The sequence below is a fragment of the Thalassophryne amazonica genome, chromosome 14, assembly GCF_902500255.1.
Source record: "Thalassophryne amazonica chromosome 14, fThaAma1.1, whole genome shotgun sequence".
Lineage (NCBI taxonomy): Eukaryota > Metazoa > Chordata > Actinopteri > Batrachoidiformes > Batrachoididae > Thalassophryne > Thalassophryne amazonica.
The window spans coordinates 71,167,575-71,191,542 of NC_047116.1; the positions used below are offsets into that span (position 1 = coordinate 71,167,575).

General features: G+C 41.7%; 1 protein-coding gene across 1 annotated transcript in view; it reads right to left on the reverse strand.

Annotated features, from left to right (window-relative positions):
* The window catches only part of pdcl3 (phosducin-like 3), a 37,054-nt gene extending 14,190 nt beyond the window's left edge, over positions 1 to 22,864 (reverse strand). Inside the window, exons 1-3 of the mRNA XM_034187046.1 lie at positions 22,734 to 22,864; positions 14,037 to 14,154; positions 980 to 1,070 (exon numbers count right to left, since the gene is read on the reverse strand). Coding sequence (XP_034042937.1) covers positions 980 to 1,070; positions 14,037 to 14,154; positions 22,734 to 22,838 — 314 coding nt within the window. The 5' untranslated portion in view covers positions 22,839 to 22,864. The remainder of the gene's footprint in view (positions 1 to 979; positions 1,071 to 14,036; positions 14,155 to 22,733) is intronic.
* Between the last annotated feature and the right edge of the window lie 1,104 nt (positions 22,865 to 23,968).

The following is a 23,968-nucleotide window of genomic DNA, read 5'->3' on the forward strand; positions in this document are numbered from 1 at the left end:
ATGACAAAATAAACAGAACATGGAAACAAATTTTGATGAAAATCTGTATACAAACGGAGGTTTTGCACCAAAATTAAACAGTTCAGTGACTGTAAACACATTTTAATTGCATGAATAGAATTATTGTACATGCACCTGAGATGTTTGATCGCTAACCCGTACAAGTGCTGTGGGCTTTGGCACTAGCTCTGTCTCTTCCGCGCTCTTCTGGACCCCGGCAGATTAGAGATTAGTCCATTTGATATTAACTTTGGTGACATGTTTCTTCATCTTGCAGTGTTTTTCCAAAGTTTTGTTGATGAAATCTGAATATAGCGTGCAGAGGGTTTTACCAGGGAGCTCAACCTTGCAGACAAATTCACCAAGTTTTGCCTATGTCCCGTAAACACACCACCTCCCGTTCCAACCATGTCCACTTAAAATCAATTTTTTTTTTACACCACTATCGATGTTTTTAACATGGTCTTCATCCTCTCTCTCAGTAATTTTGGCAGCTTGACAGACTAAAACTTGAGGAAAACCAAAATGAGTACGTCTGGGTACTTTCAGTAAAAGTAAAGTCCCTTCGGCTGCTCCCTTGTTGCTCCCTGATGCAACTCCACATTACTTGGAGAAATGTGGCAAGGGTGGGATTTGAACCCGGAACCTTCTGCACTGAAACCAAGCGCATTAACCACTTGGCCACCACCCCCGCTGGTCTGGGTACTTTCAGTGATTTTCGATATTACATAGATTCTGATTGACTGAAAAGTCACCGTGCATATGAGGAAAGGTTTAACAAGCATGGATGGCCCTGCTGCTCCCCCAATCTCAAATGGCCCAGCAATCCAGAAAAAGTTGGAAATCTGCCGATCCGCGGAAAATTTTCACCTCTGCAAAATGTCTAATTCTCAGGTCAGGACAGGAGGAAAATGAATGCTGGTCCTTGAGCGCTGGCTCACTTATTAGCAGGATTTGAAGTGTTTCAGCACAGTCTCACCTGTACATCTCAATGGCGGCCTCATCATCTTCACCAAACTCATCTTCATTCTCATCCAGCTCCTCCAGTGTCATGTTCTCATATGTTTTAACTGCCAAGACATATTACAACAGCTCATAATGATTACATGTTCATAAAATAAACTACAACTAACATTCAGGTAACATCGTGATGTTAAAACCGACAGGTACTAGACTCAAACTAAAATGCAACTGTCCTTTGCTGAAAATCATTAGTTGGGTTATAGCATGAAAATGCATTTCTGATGTCAATTATGTATACATTAAATATTTACTCTGGACAGTGTCTCAGAATTATGTTTAATGCCCACTACCATAAAAATTCAAAAGCTCCATTTTCTCAATGAGCTTACATTGTCAGCAATATACAAGTAACCAAAGACATGACCGGTATGATGTCAACTGGCAATACAGATTTTGACACACTGTGATAACTAAACAAAACGTGCACTGCTGGAAAGCCAAGTATCTTCATTTCATATTACATTCTCTCATTATGTGTGAATTAAAAAAAAAAACCTGATACAGTTGTATCTAAAAGTTTGGGCACCCCTGATGACTTCCATGATTTTCCTTTATAAATCACTGGTTGTTTGGATCAGCAATTTCAGCTAAATATATCATATAGCAGACAAACACAATGTCAATGTCAATTTTATTTATATAGCACATTTTCAACAGCACCAGCTGCCCAAAGTGCTTCAAATGTTAAAAACAATATCAAAAACGTTACAAAAGCAGAGCAATTAAAATCTAAATAAACAAAAGACAAAAATAAAACCAGACACAAATAGCTTACGTTGTATTAAAAGCCAAAGCAAAAAGATGTGTCTTAAGAGCAGATTTAAAAGACTCAAGTTGGAGCAGCTCTGATGTTAAAAGGCAAACTGTTCCACTGTTTGCGCGCAGCCACCGCAAAGGCCCAATCACCTCGAGTCTTTAATCGAGATCTGGGCACATTTAATAAAAGCTGGTTTTCAGACCTCACTGAGCTGACTGGTACATACGGAGTCAGAAGCTCAGACGGGTATTCAGGAGCCAACCCATTTAGACACTTAAACACAAACAACAGAATCTTAAAGTCAATCCTAAATGCGACCAGGAGCCAATGTAGCGAGGCAAACACAGCAGTAATATGCTCCTGCTTCCTCGTCCCTGTGAGCAGTCGTGCAGCAGCATTCTGGACTTGCTGCAGATGCTTTAGAGAGGACTGGTCCAGCCCACAGTAGAGCGAGTTACAGTAATCTAAACGAGATGTTATGAACAACTGAATAACTCGCACAAAAACACAAGCTGGAAGATAGATCTTTACTTTACTTAAGATTCTGAGTTGGTAAAAACTGGCCTTAACCCCAGAATTAATTTGCTTGTCCATTTTAAAGGACTTGTCAAAAATTACCCCCAAGTTTCTAACAGAGTCTTGTATGTAGGGAGACAAAGGACCGAGCACATCAGCAGACAATATAGGACCAAAAACAACAATTTAAGTTTTTTTCTCACTGACAATTATAAAGTTTTGGGCCGACCAAGTTTTTACTCCCTGCAGACAGTATACCAAAATAGCAACAGAATTCAAGGGGAATTTGAGTGGTAAATAAATCTGCAGGTCATCTGCATAAAAATGAAAGGCCATGTTGTACTTTAAAAGTATGGTGCCAAGTGGCAACATATAAAGTGAAAAACGTGCAGGGCCTAAAACAGAGCCCTGTGGAACACCATAGTCTAAGGGTGCCGAACCGGACTGGTGAGATCCAAGATATACAGAGAAACCTCGGCCTCTAAGATAAGATTTGAACCAGTCCAGTGGTGTGCTTTTAAAATCAGCATAATGCTCCAAATGGACAGTAAGATACTGGAAAGATGTGCTTTGTGTGCACGGAACACACAAAGCACATCTTTCCAGTGAGCCTAGAAGGGGTCACTGGAAAGAAGCCTAGAAGCAGACCCACTTGAAGCTTGTCTGCAATCAAACATAGAGAATTGATCATTTTCCCAATAAACACCCTCAAAAACAATGGCTGCTCTGATGTAATGTGGACTGAAGGACCGATAAAGGAATCGTTAAGCAAAAAGGCTATTGGTGTCTGTGGATCGAATCATTTAACGATTCTTACTCGTGTGAAGGGACCCTAAGTACAAATCAGGGCGAATCACGGCGGAACAGCTCGTATGAGCGAACCACAAAACATTGAGCCAACATGGAGGCGTGCATGTGGGAACACAGTGGGCCTCATGTATCAACGTGCATATGGCGATATTTGAGCGTATATGGGGTGTACGCCAAAACGGCTGCGCTACTTGGCATTTATCAATGTGGTCATTGGCGTACGCTGCGCTGAAAATATACACCAGGTCGAGAGGTGGCGTAAATTATACACCAAAATGAACCAGCGCTGGAATCCACATAAAAATGAAACTGATCAACATGATAAACAGTGCCATTATACAAATCAATGCATATGTTACATAAATAACACTTTCCTGATTATACTACATAATAATCAATACAAATCCCGCTTTTATGGGATTGTTGGTCTCGAGCACGATCCGTGGCCACAGCGCTGACCGCAAAGAAAGCACTGCTCGCCTTTTTCTCCAGAGCCTGGAGCCAGAGCAGCGCTGAGCTTAACTTTATGTGGTGTGATCGTTTTAGACAATGAAATTGATAATTACAACTGTAGTGTTGTCATTCCCTTCGCCCGTGCTGCAGTCAGGTTGTGTCGTCTCCATTCATTTGTCACAACAAAATAAATAAAGAAATACATCTTAAGAATAAAGAAATCTGAAAAATTAGGCGTGTCTTATTAATTGAGCGAGCAAATATCCACATGTCAAGAATTACTGACATGTGAAGAGAGAATACAGTGGTCCCTCGCTATAACGCGGTTCACCTTTCGACGCCTCGCCGTTTCACGGAGTTTTTAGTCCAATTTTGCATGCTTGTTTTTTTTACAGTGTTCTGTGTGTCTGTTTATAAGACTCTTCTCACCCAGAAGAAAAAAGAGCGCCAACAACTACTCATAACTGTTTGTCACTCAGAAACAGACACCTGCAGCCAGGTGTGAGTGGAAAAAGGCGCGGCATCAGGACGCAGAGGCGCGATCTGTGAAATACTGGTCAGTCACTATTAATAATTTCTTATGTGTCCAACCTCGTAGGTTGATCGTTAAAATTAAATTTGTTAGTTCTAAAAGCCATCATAATTATTTATAGGAAAACGTTCTATTTTTATTTTTCAAACAAATGTTTGGGCCTGAAAACAGGTTGGTCTTATTTTTCTACTAAGGTCTGAACTTTGAGAGTGTTTACACACGAGAGAAAAGTGAGAAAATGTTCATGCCTGATTGAGAAAAGTGGATAAAGTGGTTTTACAGGGATTTTACAGCTTTAAAATGTCTATAATAATTGTAAAATAATAATGCTGACTATGTCGCGAACTTCGCTTTTTGCGGACTATTTTTAGAACATACTCCCGCGATAAACGAGGGACCACTGTAACACTTTTTTGATTATACTACAAAACAATTAATACGACGGCTGCTTTTGACGCTCTATTAGTACGCGTCGTGATTGGTGGAGTTCTTTTTCTTTGCCGTCTTCCTGGCTTCCATGTCGTAAAATGAAGGTGTGTCTGAAGCGGAGTCTGAATATTTATGGGCGTGTTTATTATAATTACGATTGTTTTCACCCGCCGCATTTATCAAGGTCACGTCAGGCGTACGCTGGAAATGGGCAGGTGCGCACTGCTTGATACATGTCACGGCAACTTTGGTGTACTTCAAATTTACGCCACAAGTGCGCAACGTTGATACATGAGGCCCAGTGTGAGCAGATGTAACAACATTGCACAGCTGCTGTGAAAATAAAAATACATGCCACCCACGGCATTCGAACATGCACTTTCCAAAAGCTCTGATTGCTAGCCAGAAACTTTACCACTGAGCTACCATTGCTGTCCTGTAAAAAGTGCGGGAAATTGCCTGATATCAAGAAAAACATTGACATATTTAGAAAAAATAAAACCACACACCATAAAAAAAAAAAAAACATTTTATTGAATCCCTCTTATCAAGCGGACAATACAAGTATGATCCGTCTGTTCCTCTGTAGATGACCCATGGTCACAGACGTACAGTCATGAAATGACATGAATGAGAAGCAGGGCGCTCTTATGTCCACATCTGCTAGCGGCGTGTCCAGCCGGCCCTGAGCACATGTCCTGCCCGACGTGTGTCTTGTGGATAGCGCACTGCAGGACTGACATTGCGTCATGTAGAACAGAGCTCACGTGGGTGACGTGACATTCAGATCACCCGCTGCGTGTTATGATCTGACGGTCCGTTTCACCTGGGGTAGCCTGTCAAAGTGTGCGGTGTGCATGTGCTCGCTGCAGCCCATTGCAACAGCGATATATGTGTTTATGTACAGTGGGGTAAAAAAGTATTTAGTCAGTCCCTGATTGTGCAAGTTCTCCTACTTAGAAAGATGAGAGAGGTCTGTAATTTTCAACATTGGTACACTTCAACTGTGAGAGAAACATTGAGGAAAAAAAAAAATCCAGGAAATCACATTGTAGGATTTTTAAAGAATTTATTTGTAACTTATGGTGGAAAATAAGTATTTGGTCAATAACAAAAGTTCAACTCAATACTTTGTAACATAATCTTTGTTGGCAATGACAGAGGTCAAACGTTTCCTGTAAGTCTTCACCAGGTTTGCACACACTGTAGCTGGTGTTTTGGCCCATTCATCCATGCAGATTTCCTCTAGAGCAGTGATGTTTTGGGGCTGTCGCTGGGCAACACGGACTTTCAACTCCCTCAACAAATTTTCTATGGGGTTGAGGTCTGGAGACTGGCTTGGCCACTCCAGGACCTTGAAATGCTTTTTGCGGAGCCACTCCTTTGTTGCCCGAGCGGTGTGTTTGGGATAATTGTCATGTTGGAAGGCCCTGTTCATTCTTCCCTTAACACGGATCAGTTGTCCTGTCACCTGTGCAGAAAAACAGCCCCAAAGCATGATGTTTCCACCCCCATGCTTCATAATAGGTATGGTGTTCTTGGGATGCAACTCAGCATTCTTCTTCCTCCAAACACGACGAGTTTTTACCAAAATGTTCTATTTTGGTTTCATCTGACCACATGACATTCTCCTAATCCTCTTCTGGATCATCTATATGCTCTCTGGCAAACATCAGACAGGCCTGGACACGTACTGGCTTAAGCAAGGGGACATGCCTGGCACTGCAGGATTTGAGTCCCTCTCTGCGTAGTGTGTGGCCTTTGTTACTTTGGTCCCAGCTCTCTGCAGGTCATTCATCAGGTACCTCCATGTAGTTCTGGGATTTTTGTTCACCGTTCTCATGATCATTTTGACACCACGGGATGAGATCATGCGTGGAGCCCCAGATCGAGGGAGATTATCAATGGTCTTATATGTCTTCCATTTTCTTACAATTGCTCCCAAAGTTGATTTATTCACACCAACCTGCTTGACTATTGTCGATTCACTCTTCCTAGCCTGATGCACATCTACAACTTTCTTCCTGGTGTCCTTTGACAGCTCTTTGGTCTTGGCCATGGTTGAGTTTGAAGTCTGACTGTTTGAGGCTGTGGATAAGTGTCATTTATACAGATAACGAGTTCAAACAGATGCCATTAATACAGGTAACAGGTGGAGGACAGAAGAGCTTCTTAAAGAAGACGTTACAGGTCTGTGAGAGCCAGAAATCTTGCTTGTTTGTGGGTGACCAAATACTTATTTTCCGCCATAATTAACAAATAAATTCTTTAAAAATCCTACAATGTGATTTCCTGGATTTTTTTTTTCTCTCATTTTGTCTCTCACAGTTGAAGTGCACCTATGATGAAAATTACAGACCTCTCTCATCTTTCTAAGTAGGAGAACCTGCACAATCAGGGGCTGACTAAATACTTTTTGCCCCACTGTCCACGGGAGAACAGCAAGCAGACACGCATGTCACAGTGGGCAGTTGTTTGTTCATGTCCATCCAGACATTGTACGTGTTCCCCAGCCATGATGTCCAGAACCACAGATCTCCACAGCCGCTCCTGTCGGTGGACACACCCCATCAGGTCAGCGCACACACAAACGTGTCACTGTGTCTGTTTGCAAAGCCACACTCATGGGGCACTTAGACAATTTTCACATCCAGCTTAACAGTGATGGTCTGCTGACTGTTGACGTGCTAATGACCACACATTTTCTAAGCGCCATGCGAGGGGTGTTCGATGTTCGTGTGTGTCAGCTGGAATTGGGCCGACACCTGCCGAAAGAGGAATCGAATGGGCTCTCACAATGCACACTCTGTCTTTCAGCCACTAGCGTGCACAAATAGTTGTAGCAACAGGTGTACGAGGCATTGGAGGGAGGTAAGATTTTACACACATTGCATACAATTCCTGCTTCATGCGCAATTTGACCACATTCGTACTATGTGTGACGGGACCCTTAACCAGACACCGAAATGTGTTCGGCTTCACATGTCAACCACAAAGTCTCCATACCACCTTCATGATGAAACAATGTCTTATTCATTATATTCACGGTAGTGTGCTTACCTTTTATTACAATGGAGAAAATAAATTCCAAATTCCATTCTGAAACGAAAGCTGTACACGAAGCTGATGTCTCAACTCTGTGCTCGATCCACACGTGTCAAACTGCTTCATTACAGCCGAGCTTTGATTTTTGACCAATCGCAACTCGTGTAATTAGTTTGTCCACTTCGTAATATACCGCAATATTAATTTTGACTTTTACGGAAAATAGTCATAAAACAGAAGACTGACACCCACATTAGATGTCAACCACATGCACATTCCCACAACTTGGACGCCACTATTTTTTCCAGAAACATCAGACGGAGGAGGTAACAGTGGATAAACTGAGACAGATAGGGTGTTCTGACTTTGGCTAGGGGTACCCTACTCAAGGCCAGGCATCAAGTGATAGTAAACCAATTTTTCACCGTATTTCATTCATTACAGACCCTGCAGCGGCTCTGTAATCAACCGCATCTGCAGCGCGACTCCACTTTGAAGCATGAACCAATGAAGCAATGCTTCGATCCACTGGCTCATTGGTTCTTTGATTTGTTGCTCTTCAGAAGCAGCTAGTCCTCTTCTTAACCCCTCTCAAAGCCATTAAAATGTGTCAATCGTGAGTCACTTTAGAATAGATTAAAGTCACTAACTGGGACTCTTGTCTTGTTGCAGTCATGAATAAATAAATAAGAGATAAATAGATTAAATAAAATAACACCTTTTCAAACAATGTAATACAGACAATAAACTACAATTGACTAAAACGGTTTTTACCTCCTAAAATGATACGTCCTGCATTCTTTATGAATTACATCCTGATGTGCAACACAACCAGCTGCAAGAGCTCAAATGTACGTAAAGACATTCATGCCAATAATGTCTGAAAGGAAATGCTTTTGACAAAAACTACAGATTTTGTTTATTTCTATTTATGTCCAGAGATCAAGGATCCACCATGTAGAGTTCATTATATCCAGAGTTTAAGGATCCAGTGACCAATTTCAGATTTATTTACTGTAAGACTCAATAAAATGTTGACACAGAAAACCTGTAAAGCCTACTTTTAGTACACAGAAAATTCACAAGCGCTATCGATAAGTGGAATCGATAGATAAAATCCTATCAATACCCATCCCTAGTCACAAGGGGCCGGAGCCTATCCCAGCAGTCATAGGCACAAAGTGAGTACACCCTGGACAGGACAGCAGTCTATCACAGGGTCACATATAAATGGACAAACGGTCACACCTACAGTTAAAATAAATACAGTTTTAAACCAGTTCACCTAACCTGCATGTGTTTGGAAGAGGGAGGAAGCCGAAGCATCCAGAGAAAACCCAAGCAAACTCCACACAAAAAGGACCAGGTGAGAAGTAATTCCAAGACCTTCTCCCTGTGCAGTGGTGGGTACAGTTCCGCTAATACGCTAACTGCTAATTTAAAAAGCTAACATTTTTGTTGGCAGATTAGCTTTTCAGATAACTTTGAAAACCATCAGCGGACCAATTAGCTTCTGCTAAATTTAGTTCTGAAAGCTTTCGGTACGCTTTTTTTTTGCTGGCATAGAGATAAAGCTGAACAGAAACATCTGTAAAACCTAAAATCCTATATGTTAATTTCTGACATGCTTTGCAATAAACAGACCACTGTTAGAAGCTCATTCATCCCTTATTAAAAGTGGGTTGACCAGCTGCTACTGCAACAAGGAAAAAAATTCATTTATTTTCAACATGCCAATACTCACAGAGTGGATAGGAGACATGAAGCACAAAGCACCTTTCACTCATGATTTCATTTAAAACCAACTAATTCCGGACAGTTTAAGGAAAGTAACAGCAACTCTCATTTTTACAAAGTGAAAATATCAGCTATATGTTTTAGTTTTAAAGTAATGCACAAATTCTGAAGGTTTGACGTTAAACAAACACGTGCTGAAAAGCAGCACTGAATGAACTGCTCTCACCACCACACGGGCACACCAAAAATACATTAACAAAATTAAATTATTTGGAATGAATGGCACCTCACACCGAGACACCAATTTAATGTAGTGAAAGTATTGTTAAACTCCCAAATTGAATTAGATTGGCCTAGACCTCATTTAATGGGTCACCAAAATAATTAGCAATTTTATGGTTTAGTAATTATTATGTAATTAAAATAAATCTAATCCTCTGGGCACCACCTATTTGAAGCATAGGTACTTTAATTTAAACATTCATTAATTTATCAGTCTCAAATTAATCAATCAGTCTCAATTTAATTAATCAGTCTCGGGTCTGAAAGTCTGAATTCTACGATATGATTGACCAAAGGTTTCCTTCTGAACACAAAATGAACCACAGAAGAAATATAATAAGTATACAAGAAATGAACAGTTTACTGGCATTTTTGTGGACAGTGATTAAATAAGTTAATTTATGAACATAATTCTTACTTACTCATGAGACATTGAGAGCAAGAGATAAAGCTTAAAGACTTTAAGTAAATACATCTGATTAGGATTTGGTGATGAAATTTGAAGCCAATTAATTTTAAGAAAATTATTAAACAAACATATGAATATGTTTAAAAAGAAGAAGCCACTTTGTATCCATTGACAACAAAACCCTTTTTCTGGAACCTTTAACTGGGTCACTTAGCTGATCCGTTGAAGAGGTGGTTCGGATGACCTGTCCATCCATCGTTGATGTAGGCTCTGCAGCGTGCTCACTTGGGTCAGGGGTTAACTCAGTGGTCTCCCTGGGTGATCCCAAAGGCTTGTGTCGGCTGGCTTTACTGACAGGATGGCTGCTTGCAGTAAGGGTCGTCAGCTCGTTGGACCCCAGAGGTGGAAAGTGTTTGTTGAAAATGGTTTCTGGTAGCTTTTAAAATGTTTGTTGGAGCCAGATTTAAAAAATCTTGGTAAATTTAGAAAAAAGTAAAAAACTTTAAAAGCATTGGAAAGTTACAGAAAAAGAAAAGTCACTTTTCTGTCAATTTGTTATTATTTTGAAAAGTTCAGATCGGAAGTTCTCTTAAAACTTTGAAAGTCTTGACGCACCTTAAAGTGCCAGGTTAAAATTCTCATAAAGCAATGAATGCCACGTGGTAGCTTTAGGTTAGCTTAGCATGGGGCCTTGTTGACCCAAAAATAAATGTTAAGCGTATAAGAGAAGAGAAGAGAAGAGGGAAGGCAGGTTGTAGAGAGACTGAAGAAGCGAAGGGCCGAAAGCTTGAAGTGGGAGAGCAGACACTCGGTTTTAACTTTTTAAAAGGGGACTTACGTCATTACACTCCACCAATTTAGGGTGTGTAATTTCACAGAAACGTCATGTGTTCAGAAGGGCAGACAAAAATGATTAAACTATTTAAACACATTAATTATTTTGGTACACCCTTTGTTCTAAGACATTTTGGGATGAATATAACGTTATTAACTCTCTGGAGTCCGAGGGCATTTTTTGGACAGTTCACACGCTTGGCATAAATGTTTTTTATTGCTGTTAACAACTATGTTTCTTTTTTTCAGGACAACCTGTGCTTTCAGAATATATATGCTTTTGTTGTGTTTTATAAGTGTAACAAAGGTTTACAAACAAAAATAAAAAGGAAAAAAGTAAAGCGGAAAATAATTTTCCACACATTTATTCAAAACACACAGCAAACTATAATAAACAACTGTTCTGACACTTTATAAAAGGTAATTTGAGGTCTTGTGTGAAACACTGTATAACAAAAAGGTTCAAACAATAAACACAAATGCACATTTTGAACAATATATGCAAAATGGTCTATGCGGTTTTTTTTTTTGTCTTCATCTCAAAGCAATTTCTGTCTGCTATTACACAAAGGTTACAACACAAACTTCTACTTCTACTCTGTTTTGGACTGTTCTGTGCTGCTCCTAAAGCAGCTTTCACGTGAGATTGTCATCAGAGGCTCTCCGTCTGCTTTCACTGATCGCTGTGCGTAATGGCGCAGGGCACACTGAGTATGGACTAATATTATGTACTCATTGGAGCACCCAGGGGGCTATTCAAACGGGCCAACTAATAACATATCACTCCTGAAAACAATCTTTGGCTTTTCACATGAGGTAAATCTGCCCTACAATTGGATTTTGTAAAACCATGTGACAGTGAACCAATTCTGATCGGAGACTCACATTGCGCAAGTCATCACACAGCTTCTATGAGGAGTACAAAGATGGCCGATGGCTGCTTCGAAAGTCAGCGGAGTTAACGTTTCAGCAAAAAAGTAAGTTTCTATCTCATATCATTAAAAAGTTATTTATAATTTAGTAAAGCTTGGTCTTAGCTGTCGTATACGTCATTAAAGGCTTAAACACATCCTATACACCACTTGGTTAACAGAATATTCCAACATCAACATGAATGAGTCAGAAACATCACATTTAACACACATCAGTTACAAGGAACACATGTCAATTAAAGGGAATACATGCAAAGCATCTGCTTGGATAATCAATACAAACAACATTAGAAGTTTTTATATATGAATAAAAGAATACTGATGTAATTTTTATTTTAAGCAAATGTCTTGTCCTTCACTTAGACCTAAAGAGCTGGTTTCCTGTCCATGTCTTATCATGAGGGGAGAGCCTCTTGCACTATCTGGAGAGTTCTGGCCTTGACATGAGGCCATTAAGGTGGGTTCTTCGGGCCTGGGAAATTTCAGATTGTGACGTGAAGCCATTATTATGTCATGTAATTCATAGTGACCAAAATTTAACCGATAAACAGGCAAGGGTTCTTTTTGAAAAACTCTCCAAGTTTATCTTCAGATCTCCAGATGGACTTAGAAATTTCTCAACTGAAGACAGTCTGTGTCTTCAGTTAAAAACTCAGGTTTTTGTTGAGACAGCATTAATGTATTTATTTAATTAGGGGAATCGAGGTCATGCGCTACAATGTTAAAGTGCAAACTTCAGTTTCCTCCGGACAGAATGACATGAACATGAAGCGATCGCGGATCACAGCAATTCCCAGCCCAGTGAAAATAATGGTCAAACAACCTGAGCTTCTCGCAGGTTTACATAGAACAAACAATAACGTCAATAAACCCAGATAATGTATTCATGAGAGTTTTAGGCACAATATACAAAGTTTTATGTTGGGATGAAGTTAATGCTGTTGTTCATGTGCAGTGCAGCGGTTAAATTGCAGCCTGATTCGACAGTCTCAATGTAAACTCACTGAAATTTTGGGACATTTTGTGGGATTTGAAACCTCACACACAAATTACATGTCTATTTATGCTTTCACTCAGTAAGTGGCAGTGTTCTCTGCATTTTGCTGGGGGGGGGGGGGGGGGGGTGACGACCGAGGGTCATTTCAATTTTCCCATAATGCCTTTTGGCACCTGTGTCTGTTTAATGTTAAACCTTCAGAATTTGCGGATTATTTTAAAACTAAAACATATAGCTAATATTTTCACTTTGTAAAAATGACAGAGGTGATGTTAATTTCAATAACTCGTCCGGAATGTTTAAAATTTTAACCATAAGTTAAAAACTGCCTTGCTGTGCATGACTCCTGTGACGCATCTGCAAGACTGCATGGCTGTGAAAATAAGTGATCTTTTTTGTTCTTCTCCCCTTTTTGTCTCCTCTCTGGTCACCAGATCTCTTTTGCTGAGAGAAGGCTGATTTTTGACAGAAGCGCTGGCTCACTGTTGTTTGTGATCCTCTTTGAATTCATTCAGAAGTATCAGTAGCTGCCAGTGTATTGGAGTCAATACAATAAGTTATCAGTTTAGCTTTTAGCTGTAACTTCCGCTACATTTTTTAGGGTTTTATTGATTTAGTTGTTATAAAAGTTAACTTTTCAGTTAGCGGATTAACTATTATCAAAGCTAACTTTTTGGTTAGCTGTGCCCACCACTGTCCCTGTGAGGCAATGGTGCTAATGACTAAGACACCGTGCTGCCACTGGATTTAATTTTTTTTTTTTTTTTTGTTCCAGCATATTGGTAGTGAATTCCAACATGCCCTCTTTAACATCAATACCAACTGCTGCTGCTGGATATGACAGCAAATGAGGACTCAAAAGATGCAAACCTCTTTGAGCAATCATAAGAAAGAAAGATTTACCATAAATATCCCTTATTATTTCAAAGAAAGATAAAATGTATGAAGCTTTTTCATACATAATGTATAATAGCCATCTTTACAATTACCGACAATATCTCTATATTTTTGTTTTCTCACCAGAAAACATTCCTGAGTACACCCCCTGCATAGCAACATGCCTTAAAAAATGACAAATAATCTGATTGGATCATTCCACATTATGCCCAAAACACAGCCACGACTATTTATTTGACTGAATCCAACCCTGTGGTCATGTCTGTGCTCAGATTTTACACTGCATGAACAGCAATGTGGAGCTGGATATGCCCCAAATGCATTTGTGCTGTATGTTTAAGACCATGCACCATAGATTCTTAAAACACACACACACCTCTTACCAACAGACTGTTGCTGAAGGTCCAGCTCCTCCTCTTCTTCATCTTTGGGTATTTCTTTGGGAGGAAGAATGCCCTTCTTCCTTAGGATATCATTCCACTCTGTATCCTCATTTGGGTCCTGACGAAAGAGCACATTTAAGCACAGTAACTGCAAGTCTACATTAGCAGGAACTTGTCCTGGTAAACAGACGACATTTGCTGTTACACTTTTCCATCAGATGTACGAGGACTACTCACATTCAACCAGCTGGTCTGTCTCTCTCTCTCTCACACACACACACACACACACACACACACACGTGTCAGGGTGCTGTCATGCAAAGTGCTCACCTGCACACCAGGAGCTATTTGAGGATTTAAGCCCCTTTCACACCGGGCAACCATAGAGTTACATAATGCGGTGTACCAAGTACCAAGAGTTATGCGCTCTATGCTGAGTTTAAGCAGCTCTACACTGAGCTTTTGCTCCTCTACACAGCAGTATGCTGAGGGATAGCCAGGCGAACAAAATAAAACATGTTTTTCGGCATAGAGCACTGGATACAGAAAGTACCCAGTTTTTAAGTAAGTCTACACAACACTCCACTACTGCGCTACTGTACACCAAGCCTCCGCAATTGTAGACAATCCTACGCCAGGACGAGAAATCCTTTTAGGTTTTTTATTAGTACATACCTGCATTGCTAGATTTTATTCATCCTGCTGGACTTTGCTGGCAGTTAAGTTTCAAAACCAGGGAAGAAGACAAGACAGGCCAAGCTTCCATGTTCAGAGGACATGTCCATGTTCACCAACTCCTCATGGACAGATCGACAACGAGAGGACATGTCCAGGTCCGCTCACAGACAGATCGCGCACACAATCACCGGCTGCAGCTCCACAATGCTTTCACCTCAAGTTCTCTCACGATTGTGGCACATTAAATAAAGCTCATTAATTCCTGCACACAGACCAATCGCCAGTGATAGGACATGTCTACGCCGACATGTCCTATCGAACGGGTGCACAAGTATGTGGTGAAATGATCCATGCAACTCACAGCACCTGTGAGTGCTTTACAAGTGATTGAACCGGCGCACGAGTGTGTGGTGAAATGATCCCTCAGTTGCGTGTGTTCATAAAACAGCTGAACGAGCCGTTACGCATGCTTTAGCCAGTCTACAGCAGGGATGCATCTATTTCCATGCACTGCAGTAATCCAATAATCAGAAAAACATGGTTTACATTCTTTCAATTAAAAAATTGGATTTCTTTCAAAATCCTGAGAACACAAACAGCAGGTCTTGGAAAAAAAAAGGAGAAAGAGAGAGGGGGAGAGTGATGGCTCTCTCTCTTGTTCTCTTTAGAATGCTGAAACAAGAAACAGGATGTTTAAGTACGCTTGTGAGTTTAAATGGCAATATTTTCTACTTTTTGGGGAGGGAGAGACACACAATAGACTCTGACCTTTGCGATCTGATGTTACGAGCCCTGACAAGGCAACAGTGTGTCCCACTGTACATCTGGAAATGTGAGTGCTGTTTGCTTTTCATTTACTGTTTTGAGAATGGAGCGCATTCCCACAATGTCAAAAGAAATCCTAAAAAAGCAGGCAGGAGTGGACTGTGAGAGGCAGAAAAATACCGTAATTTCCAGACTATAAGCTGCTACTGTTTTCACACGCTTTAAACACTGCGGCGTAAACAATGATGCGGCTAATTTAATAATATTTATTTATCTATCAGTCTGCCTCGAAGAGATTCTGGCAAACCGTCCGGCGCCTCAGGAGGCGGAAGCAGCTCTCCACCAACACTGTTTACGGTGCGGGTGGGGAGCTGGGGATATTGTAGGGTGGTGGAAGGAATACTTCGAGGATCTCCTCAAACCCATTGTCACGTCTTCCGAAGAGGAAGCAGAGACTGGGGACTCAGAGGCGCACACATCCGTTACCCAGGCTGAAGTCACTGAGGTGGTTAGAAAGCTCCTCGGTGGCAAGGCTCCTGGGGTGGATGAAAAACATCCTGAGTACTTTAAGTCTCTGGATGTTGTGGGACTGTCTTGGCTGACACGCCTCTGCAACATCGCATGGCGATCGGGGACAGTGCCTCTGGATTGGCAGACCGGGGTGGTGGTCCCTCTGTTTAAGAAGGGGGACGGGAGGGTGTGTTCCAACTATAGGGGATCACACTCCTCAGCCTCCCCAGTAAGGTCTATTCCAGAGTACTGGAGAGGAGAATTCGACCGATGGTCGAACCTCGGATTCAGGAGGAGCAGTGTGGTTTTCGTCCTGGTCGCGGCACACTGGACCAGCTCTACACGCTCCATCGGGTGCTGGAGGGTTCATGGGACTTCGCCCAACCAGTCCACGTATTTTGTGGATCTGGAGAAGGCGTTCGACCGTGTCCCTCGGGGCACCCTGTGGGGGGTGCTCTGGGAGTACGGGGTCCGGGGTCTTTTGCTAAGGGCTATCCGGTCCCTGTACAACCGCAGCAGGAGCTTGGTTCGCATTGCCGGTAGTAAGTCAAACCTGTTTTCAGTGCACGTTGGCCTCCGCCAGGGCTGTCCTTTGTCACCGGTTCTGTTCATTATTTTTATGGACAGAATTTCTAGGCGCAGCCAGGGTGTAGAGGGGGTCTGGTTTGGGAACCACAGAATCTCGTCTCTGCTGTTTGCGGACGATGTGGTTCTGTTGGCTTCGTAAAATCAGGACCTTCAGCGTGCACTGGGGCGGTCTGCAGCCGAGTGTGAAGCGTCCAGGATGAAAATCAGCACCTCCAAATCCGAGGCCATGGTTCTCGACCGGAAAAAGGTGCTTTGCCCTCTTCAGGTCGGTGAAGTGTCCTTGCCTCAAGTGGAGGAGTTTAAGTATCTCTGGGTCTTGTTCACGAGTGAGGGACGGATGGAGCGTGAGATCGAAAGACGGATCGGTGCAGCATCTGCAGTGATGCGGTCGCTGTATCGGACCGTCGTGGTGAAGAGAGAGCTGAGTAGGGGGGCAAAGCTCTCGATTTACCGATCGATCTACGTTCCGATCCTCACCTATGGTCATGAGACTTGGCTCATGACCGAAAGAACGAGATCGCGAATACAAGCGGCCAAGATGAGTTTCCACCGCAGGGTGGCTGGGCGCTCCCTTAGAGATAGGGTGAGGAGCTCGGTCACTTGGGAGGAGCTCGGAGTCGAGCCGCTGCTCCTCCACATCGAAAGGAGTCAGTTGAGGTGGCTCGGGCATCTCTTCCAGATGCCCCCTGGACGCCTCGCTGGAGAGGTGTTCCGGGCACGTCCCATTGGGAGGAGGCCCCGGGGAAGACCCAGGACACGCTGGAGGGACTACATCTCTCGGCTGGCTTGGGAACACCTTGGGGTTCCCCCGGAGGAGCTGGGGGAGGTGTGTGTGGATCGGGAGGTCTGGGCGGCTTTGCTTGAGCTGCTGCCCCCGCGACCCGACTCCGGATAAAGCAGAAGAAAATGGATGGATGGATGGATTTATGGATTTTTACAGGGTTTCTCATAAATGTAAATACATCAATTGATGCTGTCCATTAATTGGCTGAAAACTGCGATCCTCATGCCGCGTAAATTCACACACACAATAAAGTCTTGCCTGTTAGTTTTAGTGGATTCATCAATATGTCCTGAAGAAAACGTCATCCAAAAACTTTAATTCCTTGTCGTAACTGAAGAAAGCCCCTCTGGCACTTTGCGCTACAGTTGCGCCTCCGTCAGATCAGCCAGCAGAGCTTTCTCTTCCCCCTTCCCCACCATGTCTCTGTCTTTGTTCTACAAGTTGAAAAAGTCACAGCATCTCATCTCATTTACCATAGACACCAGGCAATCCTGGCTGCACACAATGGCATTACCTCATAATCCACAAAGAAGAAAAAAAAAAGTTAAAATAAAATTACTCAGTTCTGTGTGGAGCAGAAACGCTGCACAACACCATGCGTGCACTGGATGACGTGCTCCTCAGAAAAAAGCATTTACGGCACGTATTTTATTAAAAGTTAAATCTTTCTAACATCTTTCTGTGTAAATACCTCATGTAACAACGTGGAGACGCACGGCTTATAGACAAATGCAGCCTATTTACCCACAATTTCTTTTCAAATTCATGGGTGGGGCTTATATTCAGGTGCACTCTATAGTCCGGAAATTACGGTAGCAGCAAGGGCTACACAAGTGGCAGTAAGCATACAGTAAATAACCATACTCAACTGTAAGCAAGACTAGGAATGCAACCATACGCTATCATACAGCAGCCTACACAGGGACAACGCCAAATCTGTGCAAATTTCCAGCGTACTCAATATGCATCTGTATGCAACCCAAGGGTATCTTTAGGCCATAGGTGGACTGAAAGGTACAGGAGGGGAGTATGAGGCCTGAAGAAAGTCTACGATGCGGAGTCAGTGGCTAACCTATCGCATCACTGTATTATGTGACTAATCCATATTTACTGATTTCTAACCCAAAACCGTTAAAAAGGGGGAAAAAAATTAAGTATAAAGATGAGTGAGTTCTGGATCGACTGCAGCGATCCAGAACTTGGAGTCAATGAAAATTTAAAAGGTAAATTCAGCAGTGAAAGGCTTAAGTGCTAAATGCGGCTTTTGCTGTTTTTATTTTCAAGAGCCCAAACCATCAGCAATATTAATATTTAAAACCAGAACTTGAAGTGATTAAAATGTATTTTATATATCATAATACTGTAGAACTCATAATATTTGCAAAGTATGCTTATTTAAGTGATAATCCTACTCACATTTCTGAAAAAAATAGCACATTTTAATGTCCTAATTACAAATAAAAGCGTGTTTATTATTTCTAATAGACATAGCAATATAAGTGCAGGAACGACAATCCAGTACTTTTTTCCATGTGGATCGGAAGCAGTACCTGGTGGGAATAACCAGACACAGTCAAAGGGTCAGCGTGGTGGGGAGTTGATGTGGCGTTCACGCAGACTGATCATTTTACTGATCTGATTATATACTCAATCACCTTTTATACTTATATTTATTCCCCCTTTGACAGTTTTGTGTTAGAAATCAATACATATGGATTAGTAATATAATACAGCGTTGTAGCAGCCACCAAAGCCACATTTAGCGCTTTTTTCAGTCCAGCCCATTAGGCCACCCTGTTTTTGTCAGCACAGCACTGAATGCCCTCATTTAATTTAACCTTTATTTAACCAGGTTAGTCCCACTGAGATTGAGACCTCTTTTGCAAGGGAGATCTGGACAATTATAAAGTTTCCAATTCACCTAACCTGCGTGTCTTTTAAATGTGGCAGGAAACCGGAGCACCTGGAGGAAACCCATGCAAACAGAAATGCCGCAGGTGGGTATCAAACCATGACCTTCTTGCTGTGAGGCAACATTGCTACTGACAAATCCACAATGCTGCCACTGAAAAAGTGTTAGAAAGCATTAAACTGATCTGTATTTAAATTTGCTAAAAATAATGCAAAATGGCACTTCACTCAAAAAGGATCACACCTATGGAGATTTATTTGCAACTGTCAAAAAAATTATTCAATCTGCAAAGAGGTATTCTGTAAAAATAAAACAGGCGTGGGAGGGCAGTACCTCATCTCACACCATCTCTGGTAAAGAATCAGAAAACCTAATTAACTGGTTAATAGAAATTCTCAAACATGGATCTGTGATCTTACACGAGGCCAGATATCACTTTAATCGAGTTGTAACTAAAATTTGATTCATACTAGCAAAGCGCCACGGAGCTCGCTAAATGGTAGACAGGCACAAAAAGGAAATAGCACAAAAAAATCTGCCTAGTGGGGGAAAAAAGCCACAAACCAGACAACATTGTCATAAAAAGCCACAAACCGATGGTAGACAAAGCCACAAACTGGGAATGGCACAAAAAAATATGCCCATGGTAGACGAAGCCACAAACCGGACAACACTGTTGTAAAAAAACGAAGCCACAAACCGGACAATATTGTTGCAATGGAAGACGAAGCCACAAACCAAAAATGGCACAAAATAATCTGCCCATGGTAGACGAAGCCAGAAACCAGACAATACTGTCGTTAAAAAAAAAAATAATCGGAACGACAATTGTGAAGTAGCCTATCATTACTTTGAGGTTCTGCAACAATAATTCAATTTTAAATTATTGTTTGACAATATTTACAGATAGAGGAAGAGTTTCGCACATTAATGTCACCGACATTGAACATATGTGTGAAATACCAAGTGTTCCAAGGAGGGCACTGTATCCTAACCTTATGATGAGTGCAAAATTAGTATGGTATTATTACTGTTTTGTTTAAGAATGTTTGTCACTGTTGCTGCACTTTGGGTGAAATCATAGTCATATCGTATATCATATTGATATGACAATATTGCGATATGATAATTTGGCCATATTGTACAGCAGGGCTATTCAACTGTATTTTTCCGGGGGCCAAATTTGTCAGAATACTATGATCTGTGGGCCGGACATTCTCGTGACCTGTGCTATTACTCTCGGATGTACAACTGAGACAAATGCTACTGCATTTCTTTTTCCCTATTTATTTAACAGAACATAAAAAGTATATACTAATGAAGTCACTGAGTGTGGGAAAGTGCAGCAGGCTGTCATTAAGATCACATGCAAAAATATCTAGGTTTTTTTTATAAAAGCAGTCAGCTTTTCAACCACATCAGCCACTGTTTTATCCCTCCCCTGAAGACTCAGATTAAGACCATTCAAATGATGCATGATATCACTTAAAAAGCACATTTCTGAGACAAATTTCTCATCCAGCATTTTTGTCAGAAATGTCTCAGCCTTCTTGTGCTTGCATTCACATAGAAAGGTGATAATTTCCTCCCTCAGTTCACAGACCACCTGACATGTAAAAGTAGGTCAGAGTGCTCAGCTGACATAGTAGTCTGCGAAATAAGCTGTGCTGAAGACTGAATGTTGCTCTGATAAAGTTCACTGCAGCAATCACAGAGTCCATGGTACTTTTCAACTCATCACTAAGCTGAGAACTGAGGACACTGGTGAACGAGACAGTGGACAGACTAGTTTTGGTGCAACAGCAGACAATCTTGCAGACAGTCCTTTGACCCTTCCTGCCATTGAGGGAGCTCCATCTGTAACTAGCAGGTTAACACGCTCCAGGTCCAGTCCATTGTCTTTAAAAAAAAAAAAAGCAATCTTTTGGAAAATTATTTCCCCTGTTGTTTGTCCTTCTAGTGGAATTAGGCCCAACAGATCCTCCTTGAAACAGTCATCGTTGAAAAACCGCACATACAAAGTTGTGCTGTATCGGAGCTGTCAGTTGACTCATCCACAGCCAGCGACATGAATTCAGCTTTCTTCAACTGATTTAGAAGAGTCTCGAAAACGTCTGTGACTAAAACATCCAGTCGTCTTGCAGCTGTTGTATCTGACAGAGGGACTGACTTGATTGAAGACATTATCTGCTGTTTCAGCTTGTTGTCTGCTACCAGCTCGTCAGCGGCAGCTAATATGCATTCTTTCACTGTTTCGGAGTCAGTGAATGGCATTTTCTTTTTAGCAAGAACCCACGCAACATGCAGGGATGTAGCTGTTGTCTTCTGTTGCAGAGTGCAGCTACGGGAGAAGATTGCAGTCCTTTGCTTGTAGTTCATATTAAGTCCTTTTATTTTTATTTGATGAGTATCAGAATCCGGTGGATATTCATTGTCAAAACAAGAGTGAGTCGTAATGAAGTGCCTCCGCACGTTATATTCTTATTCATCGAGCAACAGTCAGAACACAGCAGGCACGTAGGATTGCCTTCGGCATTTTCTACGTGCACATATTTACCAGGCCAGTCATTATTAAATCTGTTTTCGTTGTCAACTTTATGGAATGTGCCCATGTTGTCGTCGTCGTTCGAGTTTACTGGCGGTTTGCAAACCAATACCGCCACCAACTGTTCAAGCGCCCGCAATGCCTTCACATGAGGTGGGGCTGTGTGGAAACAGTGCTAACATGCCGTAAAGGATTCAACGTGCTGCAAAGCGCCACAAAGTGTCATAAAATGCCGAAAATTGGCGAATACGCTTTGTAGCGGCTTTTGATCGTGTGTTTATTTATATTTATGGGTAAATGGGCTGCGGGCCGGTCCAAACTTATTAAAGGGTCGGTTCTGGCCCGCGGGCCGCCAGTTGAATAGCCCTGTTGTATAGCCATACTGTCACTAGCTGAAAACTTTGAATATTAATTTACATCTACATTAAAAAAAATGCTTAAAGTTGCAGGGGGTTAAAAGGGCTTTGGGGGGGAGAGCTCCCCCAGAAGCTGAAAGGCAAAAATATATATAAATTTTAAAAACCGGGGAGTTTGGGGGAGCTCAGCTGAAAGGTTTAAGCCATGCTCATGCTCCCCTGAAGCATTTACTCAAAAGAAAACAAGTCTGAAGGACCTAAATGACATGATGAGATGCTGAAATGCTTCGCTCGTTCAATATACACATATGAAACGTCAGCACCGCCAAAAGGCACAGACGTGAGTGACATTTGCTGCTGTGGATAAAACCAGCTGCCCAAAACGATTCTATAAAGGAAACGTAACAAAGACTCATTTTCACCGTTTTGCTTCAACAACCCACACTTTAATCTCGACCATTTCACATCTTAAATTTCGGCACTAAAACAAGAACACGCACATTAACGGGGGTCAGCCGCCTGCTGAAACCGACTGTCTAAATATGCATTTTTGACGAACCTGCATGTTGACGGCGCTCCGCTCTGCGATCACACGGAACCAGGAGGCTGACGACCGGCAACGTCCGGCCACAAACAAAAACAGCCGAGCGCCCAAAACTACCATACAATAGTCTGTTGTACAAATAAAATCACATTTACGCCGTATATATTTAAGCAAACACAGAAAAGCATGTTTGTTTGTAAAACATTTGGTTAAACTGGGGTGGTTCTTCTTTACAAGCACGACGAAATGATGTTTCGGAGGGACAGTAATAAAAGCGGCACTGTGATCCGGTTGGAGCCGCAGTATGCCCATATAAGGAGTGGGAACGCTACCTTCCATCCACGATACACGCACGAGCCCATCGCCATTTATTTATTTATTTATTTTTTAATTAATGTCACATGAACCACGCGGAAAATAGTAAATGGACTGTATTTATATAGTACTTTTCCATCTGCATGAGACATTCAAAGCACTTCACAATAATTCCTCACATTCACGGAGCAACTAGGGATTAAGGCTTAGTGATTTTTTTCTGGTAGGGGGTGGTATTACAACCCCAGGCAAAAATTATGGAATCACCGGCCTCGGAGGATGTTCATTCAGTTGTTTAATTTTGTAGAAAAAAAGCAGATCACAGACATGACACAAAACTAGTCATTTCAAATGGCAACTTTCTGGCTTTAAGAAACACTATAAGAAATCAGAAAAAAAAAATTGTGGCAGTCAGTAACGGTTACTTTTTTAGACCAAGCAGAGGGAAAAAATATGGAATCACTCAATTCTGAGGAAAAAATTATGGAATCATGAAAAACAAAAGAACGCTCCAACACATCACTAGTATTTTGTTGCACCACCTCTGCCTTTTATAATAGCTTGCAGTCTCTGAGGCATGGACTTAATGAGTGACAAACAGTACTCTTCATCATTCTGGCTCCAACTTTCTCTGATTGCTGTTGCCAGATCAGCTTTGCAGGTTGGAGCCTTGTCATGGACCATTGTCTTCAACTTCCAGCAAAGATTTTCAATTGGATTAAGATCCGGACTATTTGCAGGCCATGACATTGACCCTATGTGTCTTTTTGCAAGGAATGTTTTCACAGTTTTTGCTCTATGGCAAGATGCATTATCATCTTGAAAAAATGATTTCATCATCCCGAAACATCCTTTCAATTGATGGTATAAGAAAAGTGTCCAAAATATCAACGTAAACTTGTGCATTTATTGATGATGTAATGACAGCCATCTCC